The sequence below is a fragment of the Hippocampus guttulatus genome, chromosome 5 (genome assembly GCF_054856545.1).
Source record: "Hippocampus guttulatus isolate MCC_2025c chromosome 5, RoL_Hgut_1.0, whole genome shotgun sequence".
Taxonomy (NCBI): Eukaryota; Metazoa; Chordata; class Actinopteri; order Syngnathiformes; family Syngnathidae; genus Hippocampus; species Hippocampus guttulatus.
The window spans coordinates 19,855,546-19,881,125 of NC_141265.1; the positions used below are offsets into that span (position 1 = coordinate 19,855,546).

A 25,580-nucleotide genomic window follows, 5' to 3' on the forward strand; every position below is an offset into this window, starting at 1 on the left:
TTTTTTTCAGGAATTTTAAGTGTTTAAAAAAAAAAGGCAATGCACCTCTAACGAGGATCCATGATAAATATGTTTTCGGCACTCATGGGCTGGCTTGTTCCCCCTGTGAATCGGGGGTTCGCTGGACAGTATATGGATGGGCCAAGCTATTACGAAACGCCACACTCATCTTTAGGCATTTAGAGTTCATAATCCAGTGCCAACAGGATTTTGCCAAGTTCATTTCCTCTGCATGGCAGCGTTTTTGACGACCGAGGCCGTGAGCAGTTGGTGTGTGGCGGCAGTGGTCTTGGAAGATTAAGACTTTAAATAAATAAATAAATAAACAGAAAGATAAATCATCATTAATCGGCTAGACAAACGGAATTTGCGCACTTAGGGTACTGGAGCTGGAACAGAGGCCCGTGTGTACTGAACAGCTGCAGGAAGAGCGACCCGCTGCTTTTCTTAGACATGTGAACAGAGGGTGGAAGCGAGTGTGCGCGCGTGCTCGCGCGGATGAGATGGAGGAGGGGAGAAGGACGAAGGGGAAGCGGAGAAAAGAAAAAGGGGAAAAAAAAGCTGACGGTTTTAACAGCCTACCCACATCTGTTTATTTAGAAAAGAAACCATTGTGTCATTGAGTTATTCTAACAACCTACTTCAGGGCCAGCGTTAGTCCCACAATGACGGCTTTTTAAATACACAGTTTACACTCCTATGAAGTGGCCTCATAACTGCGTGCCAAATGGGGGAACGTGCTTGGGTTTCACATTCCCGCCCGCACCACTTGACGTCTCTATAGCTGACTGCCATGCCAAAGGTTGGCTGGGGCGGGTCGGGGGGGGGGGGGGGGGGGTCAACTGGGGCTCGTTCGGGCCCATTTGTTTTGCACTCGCGTGCTTGTTTTGGGTCCGATCTCGTCCACTGGTGCTTTGAGGACGGCCAGAAGGACGGAGAAGCGTCTCCTGCGGGGGTTTGTTGTGGTGAATTAATTTCAAGCGGATGCGCCAAGGGCCGCGTTGCATCATGGAAAGACTTGAGATTCTTGTCTCGGGGCCAAGATTTGCGTTGTCTGATCGAAGCTTTGAAAGTGTACTTTTCCGTTTTAACATTCGGCATTCCAGCATTTGTCAGGGGCCGTGCGGTCACGGAGGCTAACGGTCACGACGGCAAACTTTTCGGCGTGCAAGTTACCTGCTTCAAAAAGTGTGTCGTCTTCCTCCAGTTCTTTTGTCCACCTGGCACCCAGACAGTGGAAAGAAATGCGTGAGCCAAAACATTTCAGTCTCGAGTCAAGAAGTTATGACGGTTTGTTGGATGTTTGCTTGGAAACTTGACAGGACGTTCGACTCACGGAAAAGCCGATCAGGCGTTTCCGAGAATCTTCTGCGACAATTTCGGGACGAACAGAAGAACTGTTGAATTCGGGCAGAAGCGTTTCAAGCAGGTTTTTCCCAAAAATGGGTCACGCTCATCAGTTGTCAGAGCAAAATGCTGCCTTGAACAAGGAGACGGGCCGCTTTGAATTCCTGATGGCGGTCTGTTGCTCGTCAACATGCCGGTGTTATTAAAAGTCGACACACCCCTGTTCAAATGTTCTTGCATCGTAAAAACCTGACAACATTAATCCTTTCCCAAAACAAATTGTCTCCATTATCGTGGCCTGTAACCTGTACCCCGAAAATAAATTTAAACAAAACACAACGAAATGCACATTTGGGCAAAATGTGTTTATGGTCTGAAGAAACCAAAGCTAAACTTGTGGGCCGTAATTCCAAAAGGCATGTTTGATGCAAACGCAACACCACTCGTCAAGCAAAAACATGCCAGGAAAAGTCGACGAGAACAGCTCAGATTGAACAGATTTCTGAATTCGGAACTCTGCTGCGTCCCCAGTCCTAGCGTATGTCCTGGAGATACACTTGTGCAACTGCATTATTGATTTCACTTCCCCTCTCAAAAAGGATCAAAACCAAAATCAAGTTGAGTTGTGCACGTTGGTCATATTAAAGTTGGCAATCTATTTTTTTTTTTGCCCTTCTCATTTCTTTTTTTTTTTTGTATTTCACAAAAAAGTTTTTATTTTTTTAAAAGTTTATTTATTAATTGATGGTCACATTATGGCAAGACAATGTTGTTGTTGTTTTTTTGTCTCTTTGTGTTCCGTTCAGTGCCAACCCCTGATTTAAAGCTTCTGTTTTATTGAACGAGTGTTTGCCTACAAGTGGCTAACAATTCCAAAATCGAACAGACGTTTTGTTTCTGACCAACTGATCTCACAGTTCAACATGCGTCACCTCGAAATTGCATTTATTCATGTTGACATTGCTCTGTGTTTTCTTGAATGAAGGAAGAGTCGAAAAATCCTTCTTGCAACACTCGTTTGAGAAGACGCACCAGATTCCTGTTATCAGAATAAACTGAGTGACCAGAAAATGATCTTCGCGGTCGATATGACAGGATGTGGAAAAAGTCTGAATATAAAACACAAAATCCTCTTTGCAGGACTTTCGGAGTTTCTAAATTGTGCCATTGTGGTTCTCATGGCTGTGCTGGTTCTCATGGCTCTCGTTATCAAAGCTGCACTTATAGCTCGGAGCAGCGGAAATGCTTTTAAGTGTCTTCCCATTCTTCATTTGGGCTCCAGATGATAGGAGCGGTTTTGCGGTTTCTCACTTCCAGTTCTCCCTTCAGCCTGTTTGACTTGGCGCTCGCGTAGAGGCCGTTTTTATTTGAATGAGCTTTTATTTTTAGTTGTGAAACCTGGACCGTTCTGAAAGCGCCCAAATGGTGTGTTGCCTTCAGGTATTCGTGCGCAACAATGTTCAATGGACTGTATTAATGAGGGTCAGCAGGACTGGTGCCCATTTGACATGATGGATGACTTTAATCATACTGATTAAAGAACAACACACACACACAGAGTCCTAACACTTCATTTAACACTAACCTCATTTAGTAGGATTTGGAAAGAAGGGGACACATTGAGTTTAAGGTTCGCGATAGACTTGGGAAATAATCGCAGATGCCGAGTGTGTTGCATGCAAAAGTGCATCAGCCGAGGGTAGAGTCCTGACTCTTCTTCAATCACTCGTTCGCTTCCCTGGCGTCATCCGCCACATCGAAACCTTTCATCTCTTGCGTGTAGTTCTGCAGTTCCAAGGCGAACAGATTAGCAGACCTCTCCGGAAGAGGACGGAACACGCAGAGGCAAATTAACAGGCAGCCATCGAGGAAGGAAGTGAAGGCTTAATCTTGCTTGGTTCTGTTCCAAGTAACTTATCACTTGTCATTATCACTGCTTGGAAATCCCTCAGAGGAAGCAATTTGAATGGATAGTTCCTGCAAAAATCATTTCCTGTATTTGTATGTTTCCGCATCGTGACGGGACGCCGCTGTTCGATGACTGATAAGCTCCGCACGACAGGGGCGGCCCTTGAAGAAAAACGCTCAAGTGTACTTATTTTAAAGCGATGATGACACCTAAAAGGTCCCCAGATGTTAACATGACCTGAATCTGATACTCCCATCCTCTCAGAAATCCTGATACTGTCTATTAAATGTAGCCTTCTTTTTCTCGAACGTCGTAGGGTCCTCTTCTGTCTCCTGGCTAAGGTTTTTTTTTCCCTTTCCAAAGACGTTTGGTTTTTTTGTTACTCATTTTGCAAGCTCCTGGGTTTCATTTTAGCGATGACCGATCACGTGACCGAGAAGCGCACATGGACCTGCGTCAAGAGTAACACACTGTAGACGGATGTTACGGAGAATCCGCTAACTTTTCACAATAAAATAGCTTTCAGATTACAAAAAAAAAATTCACCTGAAGTAATGTAAGTCCTTCATTCTTTCTGCGCGGCCCGGTACCAAATGGCCCATAGACCGGTACCGGTCCGCGGCCCGGGGGCTTGGGGACCCCTGATCTAAAGCAGAGGCCTGTTATAAAAATAAAACAACAAATGAATGGATGAGTTGAATTGGAGTTGCCACTCTTGCCTTAAAAGCACTTGAAACGGCGACCGTGTTGATGTTTGGAACTCTTCTTCCGATGCAGCCCGAGGTTCCGTTCTTTGTGCTTCGTGAGGTATTGAGTTCCCCGTATCCATCATTTTGGACGAGCCGGGACCTCGGAGGAGCGCCAGCAGCGATGTCTCCGCTAGCCAGCCGTAACTGCCTTGTAGTGCATTGTTTCCAGCGGGAAGCTCAGCGCCGTGGCCTAAAGGTACATTCCAGAGATCAGAAACACAAACAGTCTTTGTGCCCCCGCTGCTCTCTTCGCCCGACTCCCTCATCCACATCAAGCCTCCGCAGCTAAACGGCCTCCTCCGGCTCGTGTGTCAACATGTGGGCTATCGTTTTACTCGCATCCCAGATACACACACACACATGCGTACGCACCGCACACACTCGTTTGTCATTCGGATGGTGACAATGTCGGCGTCTTTGAGAGGGACTGTGAAATCGAGGCATTTTCTTGAACAAATAGTATTCCAGTTTTGTTGACCTTTCGTCAGTGGAAAGGAAGGGTACATGTCACAGATATTGGGCAGAACAAAATTCCAATTCATATAAAAAATATATATATCTATACAGTGATCCCTCGCTATTTCGCGGTTCGTTTATCGTGGCTTCAGTGCATCGCGGCTTTTTTCAAACAATTATTATTTTTTTTAATATACATGGAGTACAGTACTGTATATGTTGCTCTATGTGACTTGCTGTTGTTTTGCAGCTTCTTGCGGACCGTTTGCGGACTTTTTGCGGTAACATTTTTTTTTACCTGTATATGTTAATTGGTCGCTACTTCGCGGATTTTCGTTTATTGTGGGTGGTTTTGGTCCCCCATTAACCGCGATAAATGAGGGATTACTGTAATTACTTTTTTGCTCCTTTTAATGTTTACAACAATAAAGATGTCAATTACAGGCATAATATTTGGGAGGACCCTTCGTCCCTCGTTTCTTTGGTGGGGAGATGTTTGTTTATGTTGTAATGTGTGAAAACGTTTTTTTTTTTGTTGTTGTTGTTTTTCCTGTTTGACTACTTTTTATAATCCGATAAAATCGGTCGTACCCTAATAGTAACCACTATTAAAATTAATTCCCGAAAATTTCTTATTTCGGAAGTGTGTATCAAACTGGTTCTCTCTCTCTCTCTCACATATAATAAAAAATCAGTATACCCTTGAAGTAACTCTCAGCTTCAAAAAGGTTGATGACCCTTCGTCTCATCCATGTGAAATGAGAAAAAAAAATCTGTATCTGATGTGTAAATGATGCAAGAAATCGAAAGATGCGGGGAAATTGCGGTGTTGCACAGTGTAAATGTTCAAGTGAGCAGGATCACAAAGGAAACGTGTTACACAGCATGGCTGACTTTGTGATTCGGATCGAAAGAATTTTGGATTCGAAATGAGCAATTGACTTGAATAATGTATCGCGGGTTATTTGGAGGATCTCCAAGCAAGGAAACACTGGTCTAGACAATCAGTTTGAAGAGTTGTAACCTCAAGCCTTAAGTTTTGTTGTCCTTCCTCCTCCTCCTCCTCCTCCTCCTGGGCCGAACTCCCGCCCTCCACACGTCAAAGCCACAACAAGGGGGGGGGCAACCAATGAGCTGCTGCGGGCTCCCGAGTGGAGAGGGGCCGGGGAACTCGCACACAAAATGCCCAAAGGCGAGAGATCGCTGGACCACTTTGCAACCTACAAGCCTTGTTGTTTTCTCCTCCTCCTTTGCACAAGTTTGTTTGCACTCCACGACGCGCACGGACTCTCCAAGGATCGGACCCGGTCCACTTGGAGGACTTTTGGGAGGGGAACCGAAGCCGTTCTTTTTGTTGTTTGCGCAGAGATCCGTGCAGAGGTGGCGGAGAGGAAGAGAGGGGGTGCAACGGAGCGCTGAGATGGAATGATTTGTCCATGAAAAAGTTCCCCAAACAACTTTGGGCGTCTCGCGTTTGGATAAATGGGCACGCGGAGTGTTGACGCAGCCGGAATTCCGCGGCGGCCCGCTGAAGGGGCTCGCGCTTTCGGATTAACGTTCCTGGAAGCGGCGTTCGAGTTTGCCCGATGACTCTGCTGCGAGCTTTAGCGTGCACCGCCACCATGGCAACCTTCGGCGCGCTGGCGCGGACTCTCCGCCGCTCGCTCGGCCCACTAACGTGCGTGCTTTTGCTCGCGGCGTTGTCCGCCGCCTCGCCGCCCCGCGACGGGAGACTGATCTGCTGGCAGGCCATCTTCAACTGCCAAAATGAGCCCGCGTGCCATTACGCCTACGAACAGTACCTGCGCGCCTGCGATCCGGTGCTGAAAGGGGAGAAGAAGTGCCCCAGCCATTGCATCTCGTCCCTGGTGCAGCTCAATTTAACCCGCAACGGACCCTCGCTGGAGGACTGCAGCTGCGAACGCGACAAGTTGTGCGCGCGCACCAAGCTGGCCATCGAGCCTTGCTTGCCCCGGACTACCAGCTCCGGGTGCACGGAGGCCCGGAGACAGTGCCTGCGAGACCCGCCGTGCAACTCCGCCTTGATGGACTACATGAAATACTGCGGCAAACTTTTCAGCAGCCCCGTGTGCAGCGACGCGTGCCGCAACGTGATCGCCACCATGCGCAAAATCCCCAAGGGCCAGCAGCTGGACACTTGCATGTGCGACGGCAACGAAAGGTCCTTCTGCGAGTTTGTCAAGAGCAACATGAAGCTGCGATGCTTCGACGCACCGCAGGCGGAGGAGGCCAGCGGCTCGCATGACGACTACGACGCGGAGGACGACGACGACTACGCGGACTTGGACTACTGGCACGAGTCGGAGAGCGGAGCTTCTCGAGCGGAGGTCCGCTGGGTTTCGACCCTCTTGCCCGCATCCATTTTGGCTCTCGCGCCCCTCTTTTGATCATCAGCCCGGGGATTGCGTGGACGTTTGAATACAGACTTTCGTAGAGATTCGATTTGCTATGCAAACGGCACCAGAGGGGATACTTTGATAGCTCACATTCACCAGATGCTCGGCTCATACATTGAGATAAAACTACACGAGATTGTTCAACTTTTCACGTGGAGCCCGATAAGAATCCAGCAGCAGTGTTTCGATCCACGTCATGCTGTGCACTGCCAATCTTTTTCTATATTTTTGTTTTTCTTCACACACAAAAGAAACCCGATATGAGCTCTTTTTAATTGACTGACTGTTGTCTTTTTGGGCATCTGATTTTACAAGTATTTAATGCTGGAATCGAAAACAAATGTAAATAACAGAAGGGTGAAAGAGAAAGTAATTTATTACATGCCAACTAGTCACATCCAAATGTTTGTCGTGTGATTCAAAGACCGAGAATTCCAGCCAGCTTTAAAGGGAAGTTCTTATCGTCCGCATTCTTTTTGTACATTGTATATATGTGTATAGCCCATATAGATTTGTTTCCTACCTTCCTCAGAGAATCCTCTATGGTGCAGGCTATGTGCTGATTTATGGACTGCGTGTAGCCTATAGAAAGAAATGTCGAAATCCACTGTATGGTTGCCTTAATGATATACTTTTATAGAAGGCATAAAAGAAAACTTGAATACATCATCCTTGGCTCTGACTTGTTTTTGTAGAGTGATTTAACACTTTGGGGGTAGACTCCTATAAATGGAAAAGTTGTTTTCAGCTAAATGTGTGTGTGTGGGGGGGGGGGGGGGGGACTTTTCTCAGGTCAAATAGCAGGTCTTAAATTATCCGGGAAGTGACAGAACATCAAAGCTCTTTTTTTTGTGCATTTGCTTGACGTCATGGATGGTCGTGACCATGGTTTATACCCTGTGATGGGCCCTCCCCCACCCCTTTTTTTTTTCTTTTTCATTTTTTGGGTGAGGGACTGCCTCATGACCCACTGGCTGTTGTCAAACACAACTGCCAGCATAAACCGAGAAAAACACCCCCGTGCCGCTGGACTGCTCTCCGGTATCAGCCTTGGCAAACATACAGTAAGTGTTTTGCTTGTCAAGGAAAGCCGCGATTTGAGCAATTCTCTGCAGGTAACTTTTAATCCTCGTGGGACGGGGAATGTAATTCCATCCATTTTCCTACAGCGCTTGTCCTCAGTATGGTCACGCCGAGCTCAACAGCTGATTTGGGGCGAGAGGCGGGGCGCACCCTGGACTGGTTGACAGCCAATCACAGGGCACGTCTCGTCGGGCAAGCATTCACGGCATCACTGAACGGAGCGCAAGCTGCCAGAACATCGAAACACTTCACTACCAGTGTAGAGAGAACGACAACGGCTTCGCTGAGCCAATGGTGATTTAATACAGTTATTACAAAAGTAAATATAGAGGGGGAAAAAAACTTTCAACGCTTACATTCATAATTGTGGATAAAGACAACTCATAGGGTGACCCTAAAGAATTTAAACTGTTAAGACTGAGATTAGAACCTGGAGCCTTCTGACTGTGAGGCAGACATGCCAACCACCAGTCCCAAAAAAATTGAACTCGCAATTGCTACGAGTAAAACCACAAATATTTGTTCAAACCTTGGGTCAGAATTGTTTCTTTGATTGAGTATGGCTCTCGTAAGACGTTCGCAAAACTGAAATGTGCCCTGGCAGCCCATATGGACCACAGGAGTGGTCCACTGCTGGACCAGAGATGACTAATTTTGAATTTTTTTTTCCTAGAAATGATGCAGAAGTGATCGTTTGAAAATGTAGATGCATCTATAGAAACAGTTCATATTTATTTTCCTTCCTTGTCAACTCACCGGTGATCATTTTCATGAAATCAAATCATCAAATCATGAACATGATCAGCATCTTCGCATACGTCAATATTCATTAAACATTAAAACTAGCATTTAGTGGAACTCAAAAATGACTTATGGTGGAATAAGCGTGTGAATGATGGAATGCTGAATGAATAAATGTGGAATGATGTTGAATTCTGTTTCATGGATAATGACTGGAATGATAGCCTTCCTGTGTAGGGTATGCATGTTCTTCCCGGGCCTGCGTGGGTTTTCTCCAGGTACTCTGGTTTCCTCCCACACTCCAAAAACACGGACGGCAGTTTCATGAAACACTCTAAATTGTTCAGAGGTGTGAGTGTGAGCATGAATGGTTATTCGTTTGTGTGTGCCCTGCGATTGGCTGGCAACCAGTTCAGGGTGTACCCAGCCTGCTGCCGGAAGTCAGCTGGGATAGGCTCCGGCACGCCTGCAACGCTCGTGAGGCTACGTGGCTTGGATTATGGATGGATGGATAGAATGATATTGATGAAATCAATGGGGCTCGATATGGAAAGATCTGGAATGACGTGGAATGATTTTCAATGATTTGGACTGATACTGATGAAAATGTGCAATACGTTGGTGTAACATGTGGGATGATATTGAAAAATATGGAATGGTGTGGCTTCGTATGGAATTGAAAGTGAATGATTTAGGATGATGTGGAATTGTTGAACAGTGGTGGGACTGTTGCAAATTATTCGCAATGTAAATGGAAAGAGCTGCACATTTACAATTTGGAATGGGAATGATGGGAATCTGTCATGTTGAATTTGTCATTGGTCATGAATCGGGAATTTTCGGGGTGAAAAATGTGGTGTTATGGGGGAGGGGGCATTTTTGGAATGTGAAACACAGTAACCCGCAGATGCGCTTTCATTGTATTTCCAATTCAAAATCATTTCTGACCTTACTTATTATATAAGAAGTGCATTTTTGAAAAAAGTGTTTACATGCAGCCATATTGCATATGTACAGTTGTTTGTTGATGTCCTCGGTCAATGATTTGCAGCAAAATGCTTTATTTGGAAGGTGGAGGGGGGGCGGCGGTAGAGGGCCCTCGAACTGAATGGATGGAGGAGAAGTCGAGTGGCATCTTTGTCATGGAAATGTTAAGCACATAATAGTTGAGCGGGACAATGGCGAGGCACTTCATTCTTTCAGGCCGGCTTGACACCTCTGGAGAGGCGAGCGGCAGGGAAGCATGTGGGAACGATCTCGCCTCAGCCGCCGGCCGGGCTGCCGGGCTCCTCGAAGTCCTGGCAAGAGACGCTTTTGTGAAATGATCTTTTCCATGAGTAATTGCTGCTTCTGCCTCCATGAGACGGCGCAACAAAACCTCAGTGAAAAAAGCCCGTAGTCGTCAGCAAAGCCTTCTTTATCTTCCGCCAACGTTGCGTCCCTGAAAAAGTCCCCTCGCATAAAGTTTCCCCGGCGTGGTGCGGTATCAGCGTGCAGTCCGCCGCGCAGTGATGCAGCAGGAGAAAAGCTCAGGAGCCCAGCATGTCCTCCCCTCCTCCTCTCTTCTCCTCCTCCTCCTCCTCGTCTTTCTTTTGCCTCTCACACTCGCGCAGGCAGATTTGACACCGAGGGGGGGGGGGGGGGATAAAAAAGCACAGCATGCACCTAATAATAGTCGAGGGTGTAAATGGTTGAATGTGGAAAAGGGAAAAACCTTCCAAAACCGGTTGAGTTCTGGTCATGAAAATGGAAATGTGAGGGAAATGAACTTGCAGTTCGGTGCGCGAGATGCAAGGAGTTTTCACTTATACACCATCTTAACTAAAATAATTGATTTGCAATTTGGAGTGAAGGGTTTAACCTTGAATTAAATTGGAATCCGTTCACACATACCAACACTCCAAAGGTCTCTGATTAACCCCAAATTCATTTTGATGTTCTAAGTAGGCTTTCCAGACTTGCTGTTTTCTATCAGAGGCCTAAAGTTATTATTATTATTATTATTATACAGGTATATATTTATATATTATTTGCTGACATCGACTGCTCAAACTATAAATAATTTCTTACACTTTCTCTAAGGCCCAAGTTTCAGATGAAGAAAAACAGCCACAAAACATGATTCCACCACGACCATGTTTTATTGGAGGTTAGGCGTAGATTGAGTGATGAGCAGCGTTTGTGTTTGCGCTGAACTTTTGGAATGACGGCCAAAAAGTTCAATCTTGGTGTCATCAGACCATCGCAAAAATGTTCCATTTGGGAAATGTCAGCGAAAGGCCACGAGAACAGCTGAAATTGATTTGAGGCACTTTGAATGGTGACAGGCATGCGCTGACTCCCATTTAATGTGAGTGATTAGTGCATTGTGTACACAGCCACGTCCCAGTTTTAGGAGGGTGTGCACACTTGTGCAATCTCATTATTTCAAGTGTTTATTTTTACCTCTTGAAAAGATTTTAAAATACTCTTAAGTTATACAGGTTACAAGTCACATCATGGTGGAAAAAAGTTTTGAAATATCATCATTTTTGAAAAATAGAGCCAGGCATTTGAACAGGGGTGTGAAGACTTTTTATATCCACCGTATGCTATGGTGGTGGATATGAGTTGAAAGAAGTCGCACCAAATATGCTTTTCAAAAACAATAAACATACAATGCTGTGGAGGGCAAGTTCTGGGTTTCATTTACCAACGCTCTCTATTTGCGTTCCGTCTATTTATTTATTTATTTTTTTGTTGCTCTTGTGTCAAACATATTTTGGGCCACAAGCTTTTTCGCTGCCTTTTGGTCTACCAAGCACACCCCCCCCCCCCCCCCCAATGCCGATCTCCTCGCCCCCTCACCTCAAGCGCACTATTGCAGGACAATGTTTACAAAACCGCAGTGGTCTCTCGCCGACGATGCTGCGGTTGGAAGCCACATGTGGCCCGCTTCTAATAAAGAACTGGAATAATCCGCGCAACCATTTTGTCAAGCAAGCACGAGCTGAAATCCATGTTTTCGTTTGGATCCCGGCTCAATAAGTTAGCCCGAGGACAAGGCAAAAATAATTGCAAGGACTTTATTGCTCACAGGGATACTCTACCACATGGAATGTTTAACCTTAGCCCCACTTTTCCTTGCAGTGTTTTCACTTAAAGTCTTGGCATCTGTTTGGGGTGACGTTTCTTTCCCCTTGTTGAGGTAAATGAAAAACTGACGTGGAATGTGATCTCAGCAGGAGCTTTTGCCCCCCGCCCAACCCCCTCCCCGCCCCACCTTCCCAAAACGCCAAAGTGTTCCAGTTTGTTCTCTTAAAATGATTCCTGCGTCCACAGTATAGCATGCATATTTAGTTTGAGATCAGAGCGTCTGTTTTTCCATCTTCATAAATCATTGTTGGAAGGTCAGCGGAATCTGTAAAGTTGAATACAAATATTGAATTTGAATCGCATTTGGGGAAAAACAATTACAGATTCGTTAACGGTCAAGCATGATGTCACATGCGAGCAGAAGTGGGAGTAATAAGTCACAGATGTGCAAGTCTCAAGTTGTCACTTTCAAGTCTCAAGCAAGTTACGTACTGTCAGGGCGAGTGTGGGGGGGGCGGGGGGGGGGGGTCAAGCAAGTCGAGTCAAGTCGTACAATCTCGCTGAGTCACAACAAATATTGGTGTGATACTAATCAAACACTAAATCGTACGTTTACATATTAAAAAGGTAAATAAACACCAACTGAGATGTTGATTAATTGAATTTGTTGCACTGCATTGTTTTGAAGTTGCATTTCAACTTGCTCTGCTAGTTCGAACCAAGCTTTCCAATATCAACCCCCCCCCCCCCCCCCACCACCTTTAATGTGACCTATAATTTTTACAACGCACAATCTGTACCGTACTCATTAGCGATAGAACCACTTCGGTGTACGACTTGTTCTTTACAGTGGTGATCCTTTCAGCATTTTGCGTGACTATGCGAAGCGACGTGCAAACCGAGCCGCGATAGTCCAAGCGAAAGCTTTGAACTGTTTTCATAAAACATTTCACTTGTGGTTTCGTTACTTAGCTGCGCCCACATGTTCACAGCCACTTTTACTGGTCCCAATGCAGTCTTCGTTTTGCTTGCTAAACTGTGACGTTAGCTTACCTGTCTTATGTAGTGGCAAATGAAGTGAGACAACGTTGTTGTTGCCTTTATACTGTGAGTTTCAAACCATGCGCTTTGTCATTCTATTTAAGGGAATTCTTTTTTATGATCTTCAGAGCTCCTCCCAATGCTGTAGCCAGTTGGGTAGCCGGTCCACACCAGCAAGCGTGCAACAGCGCTGACTGGGTTGACAAATTGGCGTGAATGAAACATTTTTTTTCTTTTGTTTGTTCATTCCTTCGGTTGTTCTTTCTTTCCTAAAAACTTAAACTGTGTTTAAATGTAGATTTCCAACTGTTAGCAAGATGACTTGTCAAGTCGTAAAAGTCAAGTCGAGTCTCTTGGATACCAAGTCAAAGTCTTCCCATGTTAAGACTCGGGTTAAGTCAACCATCGTTTGTCTTCGGCGGTTCCGCCGGGGCTGCCTTGAAGCGTGCGGCTGGCCATCTTTCTCACAGGCGGTGTTTTTTGGGTCGCGGCTCCGTGAAGGCTTATGTGCAGAAAGTGATGTAGAAAAGGTTGGACAGTTGGAATGGCTGAGACCTCGACGGAGGAATGAGGAGGGGGAGGCGGCGGCGGTGCTGAGATGGAAAGTTCATTTGAAAGGATTTGGAAATAATCCCCTGAAGTTACCACAGTGTAGGGTGGAATGGGCTTGACTCCTCGTGTGCTTCCTGCTACAGTTGCGCATGGACACTGAGGATTGTCCGTATGAGAAGTGTTTCGTCCGGTTTCCTGGGATTTTCGATTGTAGTAGTCACAGTGGTAGAAGTAGTCGTAGTACTTATCGCTCGTATTCCGCGATTACTCTGGGAGTTAAAAGGCTATCTGGAAACAAGTGAAACACCATCGATTGTGCCCGGCTCTCATTAAGCAGCATTGCAAGAAGTACTTTCTAGCAACCCTTGTTCTTTTTCTCCCTTCTATTTCAGCTGCCACTTTGATTCCATCATGCAAGACCACTGCTGAGTTCACAACCCTTTGAAATGAGCAAAAAGCCTGTAATCCAGTTACCCAAGCCGCAGGCCCACTCCTCGGGTCCTGAGACAAAACCCGCGGCACTAATCCCACTGTCACTAGGAGGAACGCTTTGCTACCTGACTGGCGGTGGCAGCCATTTCTAATATTCCCTGTTGAAAAATGTCGCTGTGGAGCGTTGCACAAAAGGGGGGCAAAAGGCTACTGCGCTGCTTGTTTCTAAAGATGGTCCTCATAGTTTTTTTTTCTCAATATTCCTTTTTTTCCCATATCTTACCTCTGCTACGATTGGATGACATAGATATGGACTTGATTAAGAACAACTGTACACTGCTCGAAAATCAGCACCGTACAGCATGTTTCAGTTTGTTTTGTTTTGGGGTGATTGACAAAACATTCCCACTTAATTCCGGTATCAAACACGGCAGTCAGTCATCGGTTAGCTTAGCAATTAGCAAGGCTTCTGCCTTCATCAAACGATACTTGTTAGCAATGAGGCTTATTCGTCGCCGCGGAGGCGTTGAATACTGACTAAAGAGACTCTGCGACGTGATTAGCCACAACAGTAGCTCGTTGCTAGCTAGCCGGTGAATCTTAGGTCGCACAGTTATGCCTCAACTTCCAGCTACCCGCGATGGGTGACGTGATTTGCCGCTTTGCTATTCGATGAGTTTGTAAGTTGGACACTCGCATGTGAAGGTACCCCTCACCTAGGATGGCTCCACTCTTCTGGGCAAGCTTTGACTTTGCAGTTTGTCTGTTGGAATTTTACTCAATTTAGACAGAATTTGTGAAGGCCCGCAGGCTGACAACATTTAGTTTAGAGCCGAATGATTTTGAATACACGTGTAATTGCAATTCTTTACCCTCAGTATTGTGATAGCGATTTAATATGTGATTATATTTTTCACTGTCATCTTCCCATGTATTGTCTGTAGCATTCACTGACAACTTCACAAAATTCTACCAAAGGAGTATTGCGTAAATGCAGGTCATAAAAATAAAGCCCACTGAAATCAGCGGATCCCATCTCCTCCCATCTTCTAATTCCCCTCAGTGGTGTTTTGATAGACGTCTTCCACACCGAACTCATCCAATCTTACATTTTAAAATCTCACTTTGTGCACAGGAAGATCGTGTTGGAACAGAAAAGGGCCTTCCGCAAACTGCTCAAATGATCTTCCCCATACATTTGTCTATCAAGTGTAAATGAGGTTTTGTTTGCTTGCGGGGCTTCTGGAGTTCAGGGGGACATTCCCAGCATGTTCACATGCGTTACTCTAGAGGAGCTGCTGCAGTGTTTTGCTTTTACTTTGACCACAAGGCAAACAGCTCAACCCGCAGATAAACAAAACATGAGTAAGGGGCCACACGCCGAGCAGCAGTCCAACTAGATGCGCACAGACAACAATTTGCGTCGGACTTGTTCTGTGTGCGCGTACGTATGTACGCATACGCATGCGAGTCACCAGAACTTTCTGATTGCTTAAGGAAAGAAAAATGTCACAGAAATCGGACGGCTATGCATTGCATTAGGGGGTGTGTTTTGTTTCCTCCAACCCCGGCAGCCGAAAGCCTAGCCTAACCCTCACCCCCTTTTGCGAGAGGCCCCCACTTTTCAAGGAATACGAGGGGAGGGAGTAGGAGATAATGGCAGTGGGGGTGCGGGGATGAGAGAAAGAGACAGAGAGAGGAAAACACAAAACTTGCTGACACGGGGCATAACTTAATTTCCACGGTAGGGGGACAGCTGTGCAGTGTAATCTGCCATGGCAGCCCATTCACACTTCAATGGCGGGCTTGACCCGCCAAGGAAAACTGGAAGCGCAGCCAGCTCATTCCCACTGAAGGAGGTGCTGACCGGGCCACCATTTATGGGCTTGTCTTAAAGAAACATACCCCCTCTCGCTTGTTATTGATGACACCCCCCAACAACACTCTCACACATGTGCGGAAGGTTGTGGAATTTCTTAACAACTCTGACGTCTCAAGAGGCCATTGAAATATGTATGAATATCACATTACGGTTTGAACAAAGCTATTTTGAACCGCTCCGATCGTCACTAATTGTGGAAAACTGGCATTCTTTTTTTTTCCCTTCTTGAATAATGACTAAAGATAGTTAATGCTCCGCGTCATGTAAAATGCAGTACTGTGATGCCTTGAAGGTATGACTTTTATTGAATTTTTTTTTAATCTCAAATCATCGTTCCCCATTGAAATGAATGGAAATGGGATTTATCCGGGAAAAAAACAAAAATTGTTTTAGAAAGGAAAGAAAAGCACTCTATAAAATAGTGCCAAATAAAAACATAGAAAAAGACATAAATTCAATTAAATATAACAAAAAAATGAACAAGATTTTTTTTAACACTGCTAGTCATTTCTTTGTGCTATTCCTTCTGGTGTGCCGGCCACTGACTTTTCTCCCAGTCCATCAACTCTTAAGAGGACCATTTGGTATGAGGCCATTCATTCATTCATTCATTCATTTCTTTATTAGCTAGCGTATACGTCCCAGTCAGCAATCTACGTCAGTAATACTGACAGGCATATATTCTCTCTCTTCTGTTGACTTTTACAACAGATGCCACCTTTTCTGCCTCTTCTGACTTGTTCTTACTAGTCAGCATTTTTGTCCAGTCGATCTCTGTGGTACAAGGCACTTTTGGACCCAACTCTAATGAGGACAAGCGCTGTAGAAAATAGCCTGGATGGATAGCTCGACATTCGTTTTCTGCTTTTGATGCTAATCTGACTCATACAGCCACAAAGTGTCAGGTCAGCCCCCTTCCAAGTTGGCCAATTAGAGGAAAGTTTAGGGAGATGGAAAGTTGGGGAGTTTAGAGCAACATATTTTTTCATGTTCTTTTTGTCAGTTCTACAATACTATGTATGTCCTTTAATATATAAATAAACAAAATTTTCTCCTTAAATTTAGTCCTTTCGAAACTAACTCCTGCAGAGCCTCCTCTGTGTTTTTAATCTGTCACAGTCCTTGTCTGATGGTCAACCTATTAAAATTGGATTTTGGTTTGTTTTAAAATGACATTGAGACACTTGTGGATGGACTAGATGGCGGCCAACGCTGTAATATGCATGCCAGGCCAGTAGTTGGTGATAAAGACCAACGGTCAAATTGACACAAAATAAGTTTTTTGTTTTGTCCTTGAGTACATTTCCGACTGTACTGTAAGTGGGGCAGAATCAGTACTTCTCATACCTGATTACTTTTTACACAAGTCCCTGTACTTCGACCGGTTGGGAATACTTTTGCCACTTCTTTGCACATAGCGTACAGAAAAGTCGATACCTTTGATTGCACGACGCATGAGTAGCAGGGATTTTCCTGTAAGTAGCCCATTTTGGACCCACTTCAAATCAGTTTGCCGCAAACTATTTGCCGTGCTACGATGATATTGAATCGCTAACCGCGTTCCGATGCCGCCAGTCTTTTCACAGCATCACGCCAACAAGTCAGCAAACTTAAATATGTAAATAGAAATGTGCTTTCACCCCAAATGAATAATGAGGCCGTAGCTCGGGAGTTGCGGGGAGTTAATAGTTTGGCTGTGGAAGTCAATAGGGGCCAGGGTCTCACTCCATTAAGCTGACCCCCAGGGCCACGCATTCATCCTTCACACATTCATTTCCTCCTTTTATGCTGCCTGTGTGAGCGCGGCGCAGGCAGGAGCGTGGGCTCACGCAGGCCGGCCTCTTGCACAGACTGTAGGTCATAAATATGTTGTCTATGCCGTGCGAGCTCGGGCGGCTTTGTTAAGCCAAACACAAACGGGAGCCTTCAAAGTAATTAATGAAAAGGCAGGCGTGGGACAGAAGATGCTTTGAATGCTAACATGCAGCTAAGTTAAGTCCCTTTTGAGGGCGAGGGTGTGGGTTTGAAATGTTTAATAACAGATCTTATCTGTTGGGCCAATGCTTTTAGTGTTGTCGGTGTCAGAGAACACTGTTTACGGCGTTTCTGAATTTCACTTGCCCGACTAAGTTGAATTAAAAAAAAAAAAACAGTGTGAAAGTAATTGTAAGTGATCTGTGTATTCAGCAGATTAGCCCCTGATCTCTGTAAACTTGAGTCCATTCGCCGGGCCGCTCGAGGTCGCTCTCTTTCCTGTTGTGTTCTCCTGCGGTGGCATTTGTAAACATCTTCAAGTGAAATCCCAAGAGCAAACACATCCCAAGCGAAGGCCGCCGGCAGGCCGCACTTCACCTCTGAGTGCAGGGAGGACGTCTCTGTTTCAAGTCCGATGAGGCCAAGGGAAACGCGTGCTTGATGTAAACACGTTTGCAAATTTAGGTGGCTAAGATGCTCACGAAAATAAAATTTTTGGCCATGAAAAAAACAAACTGTACATTTGCCTTCAGCAAGAATAATTCCAAGTTCGACATGTTTTGTTTCCTAAATTGCGAGTCTCAGTGTCACCAAAAAAAACAAAACAAAACAAAACAAAACAAAAAAAGACATGATGCATCAGACATGAGCTCAGCACATAATGAATAATCTCTACTTTTAGCTGCAAAAAGGCCGTACAATGGTCCAGTTTAGTAAAGCAGCCCAGAGCAAGGCCGCTGATTCAGGGTCATCAATAAAGCCCTCTTTGTGCTTGCGCTCACAATGGAGCGGCACGGTTTTCACATGTCTGTGCCTCCCCTGTCTTCTTTTTTGGGAAGGGGGTTCAATGAATTTAATGTAGAAACTAAAATTAAGAGGAGCACCTCTGTGCTAGTGGGTCTTTGCAGTCGCAAAACAACCCATCAATACAGCAGTCTGGGAATCACATTTTCATTTGATGTTGGAAATAATTTCAAAATGTGCCCAAATAGTAAAAATGATGCAATTTGGCACACAACTTCCAAATTTGCTCCCCAAATAGTTCAACTTTGATCTGGAAAATGACTTTTCCCTCATCCGAACATCACTCGATTCTAATACGATCATGACTTTAGTCTCCTCGTATTCCCCCCCCCCCCCGTGTTCAATAACACTGCGGCATTAATACTCCATCCTTTGTCCGAACTATTAACAGAAAAGACAGGCGGTACATCTAGCAGGCACTGGGTGAAGGCCTGAACAAGAAACAGAAGGTGTGCTTTTTTTTTTTTTTTGGTCTGTGTGTGTGTGTTAGCGTGCGTATGTGGGGGAGGGCGGGTGTCGGTGAGAGGGTAATGCAGGACATACAGGAGTGAAAGTGAACAGATGTCAATTCTGCCTAGAAACAGGGTGTGTGTGTCAGCAGAAGAGAGGAAGCACACATGGCGTTGCATCTCAAACTACAGAAAATAGCCGGTTAGGTTACCCCACCTTTCCCGCCTTAATGAGGTTTGTGAAAAATAAGAAAGAGCAAAGGAAAATATTTGGACATTTTAGGAAACACTGCTCAGAATATTGTGTTCTTGCTGACAGTGCGATGCTACATGTTTCCGACAGTTATCTTAGTTTGGCGAGAAATAGCTTCAACGCCAACCAAGAAGTGTCAAAATCAAACACTAATTTGCTGTTTTCTGGATGAAACATCGATTGTACATCATGTCGATACTGTATGTCAGATTAAAAGGTGACGCTTAGAATAATTTTCTTCTTTTGAACTGACACGCGAGCTGTTTTGCGATTTTATTTCACTTTTGGATTGTGATACTTTGCATTACATTATTTCACACTGAAATTTGTCATATGTATCAAATACTAAAGACACAAATAGTTTATTCCATATTGTAATAGATGAGGAATTCTTTGCCGGGCCGAAGAGCCTGTTGTGGATCAGCCAGCCAGACAGTCCAGGGTCAGCAGCTGCGGAGCACCTCTGGAAGCAGCTGTTTCTTCTCAGAGACCCTACCTCCCTCCACGGATGCAACACAAAACAGGTGAAGACAAACACGCAATCGAATAATCTTAGTTTAAGTATATTATCAAGATCAACGAAGTTGGTTGTTTGGTTGCGGTAAGTGGATTTTCAAATACTTGTGGAGTGATGATTTTCAACAATTTATTTGAAAATCCAGGAAAAACATGCAATGAAGGGAGAATTTTTGTATCGTCGTTTCTGAACAGTACCTGCATGGGCGAGGACTGAAATTTCCGATGACCACTTGATGCACTTTTTTGAAGAAATATTATTAGTGTAACTTAAAGGTCTTGAAAATTAATTGACATTGAGCAAATCCATGATGCATCGACCTTTAATTATTGGAAAGTATCTGTATCGGCGCTACTGGTCCTGTATTGCCTTGGTATCAGATTGATACCAAAATACTGTCTGCAGTGTCGCACACCACTATGACCTAATTTTGTCGACAGTGTGAAGGTTGTCTAAACTGATCTTACCCTTGACATGGTTGAACGTTTTCCAGAAAATGGATGGAATGTATGAATGGATGTCTCAGCTCCTCCCAGAGGATAAAGAATACATGACGGTGATTACTGTTATATAGTACGGTTAAGTAAAGATTTTATATGTGTGTTTCCCATGATATGTTAACATTAGCATTACGCTAGCAGGCTAAAGGCTAAACTACCTGTATGTGCTAGCGTTGCTTACAAGGCTTACAAAGCCTGTATGTGCTTGCTTGCGTACAAAGCCACTTCAGATGAAGTTGGGACAATTAAAATGTTGTCAAGGCTGCGGTCCTGGATGAGCATATCCCAAAAACTTAGCTTTGCGCTATAGAATTACGGGTTACACCACCCAAAAAACTCTGGACCCTGGTCAGCTTTTTGAAACACAAAAGCTCAACGTGCATTTGTGAGGCGATGGATGTAAATATTCCGAAGCGTGTGTGAACCTACAGCTGCTCCCGTGGCAGCAGGCAAGGGGATGACATCAGTCATGCCATAAAACGAACCTTTTCAATCCTTCAACTGAACAATCGGCATCACTCAGGTCAGCGTTGTGGGATGTGCCGCTCTCAATACTCTCCTGTGTGCGTTTTTTTCTTTTTTTTCCTCCACGACTTGAGGATTTATGGACCAGGAAATCAGCGGCGGATTTTCCAAACCAAACACTTAATGTTGGGTTTATGTTTTTTAATGCAAGTGGCATTGCCTGGGGAGAAGATATACGACTTCCCTCATTGCCCGAGAAGTGTCGACAAAACCCAAAAGGAGGGCTTTGACGTCCATTTGGGTGGCATCACCTCGCCAAAGGCATTCATGACCGAGCTCCGATTGTTCGCACGAGGCTGTCAGGTCTTCTCTTTTCTTCGCATGACACTCAAAAGGACTTCTTCCCGTCAGAGTATCTGTGCCTGAGGCGACAAATTGTCGTGGCTTAGAGAAGAACTGTCTCATTCCTCTGCGACCTGACTCATTTTACAAGCGCCCCCTCAGCGTCGTATCAGCTTCCAGTGGCTCCTTGGCCTTTGTTTGGAGAAAAGGGAAACAACAGCTGTTGCTTTCACAGGATTTCTGAACCCGGAGTCCTTATGTGCGGGAGGGGGAAAAAGCCTCCCCCCGCTTTATTATTTTTTTCTTTCCACCAAAAGGCCTTCTTTTTGCCAAAAGAACAGTACCACCAGTGGATTTTTTTTTTGTCCCACGTTGCTCTTTCCCTCATCGAGCAGAGGAGGTCAATTCCCAGGTTCTTCTACCCATTTTCACCTGTTTCAATATGAGCGGCGATGAACGACACAGTCAGAATTCTCTTCCAATTATGTTGCCATCGAACCTCCTAACCACCCCCCAACCCCTCCCCACCCCCACCTGCTGACAGATTTGCTCAATGAGGCCCGGCCGGCCAGGAATGTTAATCAGAGAATCAGAGAATCAGACATGTTGCTGGATATTTGGCCGGCCGCCCTGTCGGTGGGCCCCTTCAACAGGTGGCCTTGCTTCCGTGGAGCAGATCTCATATCAGCGCCGTGTTACATGTTAAAGCCCCTGGGAATGAGATTTGACCCCAAAATTTTTTTTTTAACCTAAAATCAATGAAACAAAACATACTTGGAGGCAGTTGGCATCTATATGCTGGTAAAAAAAACAAACAAAAAAAACACACACAACTTGTGTTTTTGCGGGAGGGCTAAAACAGTAATGTTTGTTGAAGATGTGGAAAAGTATGTGTTGCCTTGAAATTTTGAGTTCAGCCAACTTTTGTATTTTATTTATTTATTTGCGTAGCAGTCAATGGCAGTGAAAAAGTTCAACATGTTGCAGTGAAGCTTCGAAAAATACTATAAATAAAGGAGAGATATACCTTCAATAAGCCTTTTCCATGAAAAATCTTTTTTTTTAACTATTAAAATTGGAAATAAAAAACATATGTGAATAGGTGCGTCTGCAAATGCTGCAAATGCTCAACCGTGAGTATACGAGGGTCGGATGTATTTGAAAGATCATTTACTTTATAAATTATAAATGAACTCTCGACGCAATTGCATTTTTTACACTATTTTCCATCATTCTGCTTTGAACGCGGACACTGACTCACTCCAACAGTAGAAATGGCATCACAACTATTCGCTTCCGTTTCTCACACGTCTTTATGAAGAAGAAAATGACCGTCCAATTTAACGTCAAGATGATTTGGGAATCTTTTAGACCCGCCATAAATCCAGTTTAAAAATGAAAGCCAGATCTGTGAATCCGGCGTTGGATTTATAACCAGAAGGAAAAACTACTGCAAGATGTGGATTTTGAAAACGGTGAGCCGTACAATTAAAACCCAATGAGTCGAACAAATTTCTTGGCAACGGACGCCACTCACGGCGCACATTTTTAAGCAATATCGAAACAAGATTTAGCGATCGATACCAAGGTACCCATATGACTCAAGCTTAGCCAAAATAAAAGCCTCCCGCAGGAGTTCTATTTTTAACAAATATTTGGTCTCTCTTTTGACACCACGAATTGGGTAAAGCGTTTGAAGCCGCAAGCCACAGAAGCCGAATGGCACTGTTCGTCTGTCGCTTCTTGTCATTGTCACAAATCCACGGCACTGCGTTTGGAAAAAAAAGAAAAAAAAGACAAAAGAAGCTGAGAAGGCATCCCAGGGATGTGGAAGATGCCTCCATCTTTCACCATCTGAGACAATAGCATGTGGTTACTGTGCTGTAACTGCGAAATGTGATGTTTTTGTTTGTGGTTTGGCTGCGACGGGTGACGCTGTGAAGATCCGACTCTGACTTTCTCCCGCAGTCACAATGTTTTTGTTTTTTTTTTGTTTTTTAAATGTGGTTAGAGGGGTAGATTCATCTTGTAGCTGAAAGGCCCTCGGGGATCATCGTTATTGTTATATAAAAGCAACTAATTGTAGAGCGGTAGTGTGCAGGTTGGGTCTCTTGCTGTGTCTGTGGAGAAAACCGCAACGTTTAGTCTTCGCGTTGAGCAGGTGAATGGGGAGAGTTGTTGACGGCGGTTGAGCAGTCGATCATCGGCTAGACTGTCAAAAAAGAAAATAAATAAAGATTGAGTGAACTAAAAATTTCAAGGCAACAAGCTTTGTTAATTTTATTTAAGCTGGGCAGTTCAACAAAATATTTGAAGTTCTGCCATTGTGAAAAATTGGATTTCCCACATTTCACAACATAGAACGTCGAGTTTCCAGAACTTTTGGTCCCCTATATTGTCCCAACTTAAAGATGTCGCATGTCGCTGGCATGAGGCCAAATGTCACAATTTGATAAAGTTTTGCTCCACAAATCTGTACTACTGCTCAGTCCGCACATGTGGGTGTTATGACTAAAAGAAGAGCTTCTTACTAAGTCTGAGACGTGCAGTTGTTGTACAAGAGGAAGCACGAGTCGTCTTAATTCGTTTGCTCGACCGTATCAGCGGTTCTTTGTTTTGTATAGTAGTCGTTCTTCACAGAGGATAAAGACTATGCCACTGCGAGTGATGTTATATTGTCTGTTGGCATGTGATGCTAGCGGATGGAAAGGATTAAACAATGTGATTGTTTTATGTTTACTTTGACAGTAAAATTCATGCATGATATTTGTGATTTGGAACTTTGATGCTTAATAGCGTAAACTCACATGGAACGATTCACCGGATGAGTTGGTCCGATTAAGTTTTCCAGGATATTTTGACACGGATGGAATCCAAACTGTCGGAGTTGCGCAGAGTTGGACCGACCATTTGTGTGTGTTAAAGCAGAACATTTACCTGGACGGCTCCCTTTGAGCTGGTGGAAGAGGCAGTTCCTCTCTCTTTAGTGCCATGAAGAAGCCCCTAACGTCCCAGCTCTTAAACAAACAAAAAGCTCAATTAGAGGAGCAAAGGGCACACACCCTCTTTTATCTTGCTAACGTTTTGTTTTTATAATCTTGGACCTTGTCGGAGAGCACCGCTTGTTTCTTTATTTACGTTGCTTTTAAGTCGGTAATTGTTTCGTGTGCAGGGTTTTTTTTTTTCCACTGCCTCTGGGAGTTCCCCCCCCCATGTGATTTTTTTTTTTGTTTGTTTACAAATCCATTCACAATGCCACCACGTTTATCTCACAAGCAAACTTTGCTTTCACCTCTTCGTATGCCAACAAAGCGAAACGTGTTGGAGGAATTAAGAGCAATCAAAGGTTGCCGCCGTAAAATAAAAGGTTGGGATCTCCTCTTGAATCCCCTCACAAGTGAGCTTGACTCAACGGCGGCCAAAATAAACTACCTCTTCTTGCACCTTGAAAACAAGCGGCGCATGCAGTTGTACCAGCCTCCCAAATCCCCGCAAAGTTCTTTGTTTGAAAAGCTCTTTTCAAAGGGAACTGCACTGTAAAAGATAAGTAATTATCCAAAGCTGGCTTATAAAGAAAAAAAAAAAAAAGATTACGCGGCAGTTAGCCCTGGTGGTTTGTTTGTGTAGGAAAGGCGGCGAAGAAATTGTAACCAGGTGTGTTTGGCTTCGTCGTAGCCGATGCAGAGAGGCCGTGGACGACTCCGTTTTCAAACAGGAGTGAGCAAACTTGTTCATGCGACTGTTGAAAGGCTGCATTGGTTTTGCGTCGACATTTTGAAATCAAAAGAACGCCAGCAAAATGGCACATTTCGGACAGGGGTGCTCGGCATGCGTGGAGGAGGTGACGCAGCGCACACGGCCATCTTTAAGTGAAAACAGAGGGCAAATCCGATACGGCCCGATTTAGAACACTCCGATTCTCGGAGGGGATAGTTCGCCCAAGGCCAATCACGTTGCATGATGCTGCGCCACAGGAAATGGACTCCAAATTCTTCTGTCTGCTTGAAGCTTTTTTACCGACAGAGTCTGGAACCCGAGCCAACGAGTGCTACAAAATCGTACCAAGAAAGAAGGTGGAAAAATGGAGAAAAGGGCTGCACGTTCTGATTTCCTTGGCAAATGTAGCTGCCTTGACATGATCAAATTAAGCAATGACACTAATCAACTCGTGTTGAGCACATCAGGTTTTCATAATAACAATAATTCTAAGAATAGTAATACTAACAAGAACATACTATGTACCATAGTCATGTAATTTGTCATATTTGTGAGGTTCATGTTCCCCCCGGGCCTGCGTGGGTTTTGTGCGGGTACTCCGGTTTCCTCCCACATTGCAAAAACATGCATGGCAGGCTGATTGAACACTCCAAATTGTCCCGCGGTGTGATTGTGAGCGCGGATGGTTGTTCGTCTGTGTGTGCCCTGCGATTGGCTGGCAACTGGTTCAGGGTGTCCCGCGCCTACTGCCCGAAGACAGCTGGGACCCTAACCCTAACCCCCGAAAGAAGAAATCGCTAGCATTGGGGGAAAAATGCAATGCTCCGTTATGTGGTGCTCCACTACAGCGCCACACTGACAAATACCGGCCTGGC

The 25,580-nt window shown here is 44.7% G+C and overlaps 1 protein-coding gene across 1 annotated transcript; it reads left to right on the plus strand.

Annotated features, from left to right (window-relative positions):
• The first annotated feature begins 5,629 nt into the window (after window positions 1-5,629).
• On the plus strand, window positions 5,630-7,547 carry gas1a (growth arrest-specific 1a). The gene has a single exon (XM_086112510.1). It carries the CDS (start codon window positions 6,048-6,050, stop codon window positions 6,867-6,869), a length of 822 nt encoding a protein of 273 aa, XP_085968636.1. The 5' UTR covers window positions 5,630-6,047; the 3' UTR covers window positions 6,870-7,547.
• Window positions 7,548-25,580: the final 18,033 nt, after the last annotated feature.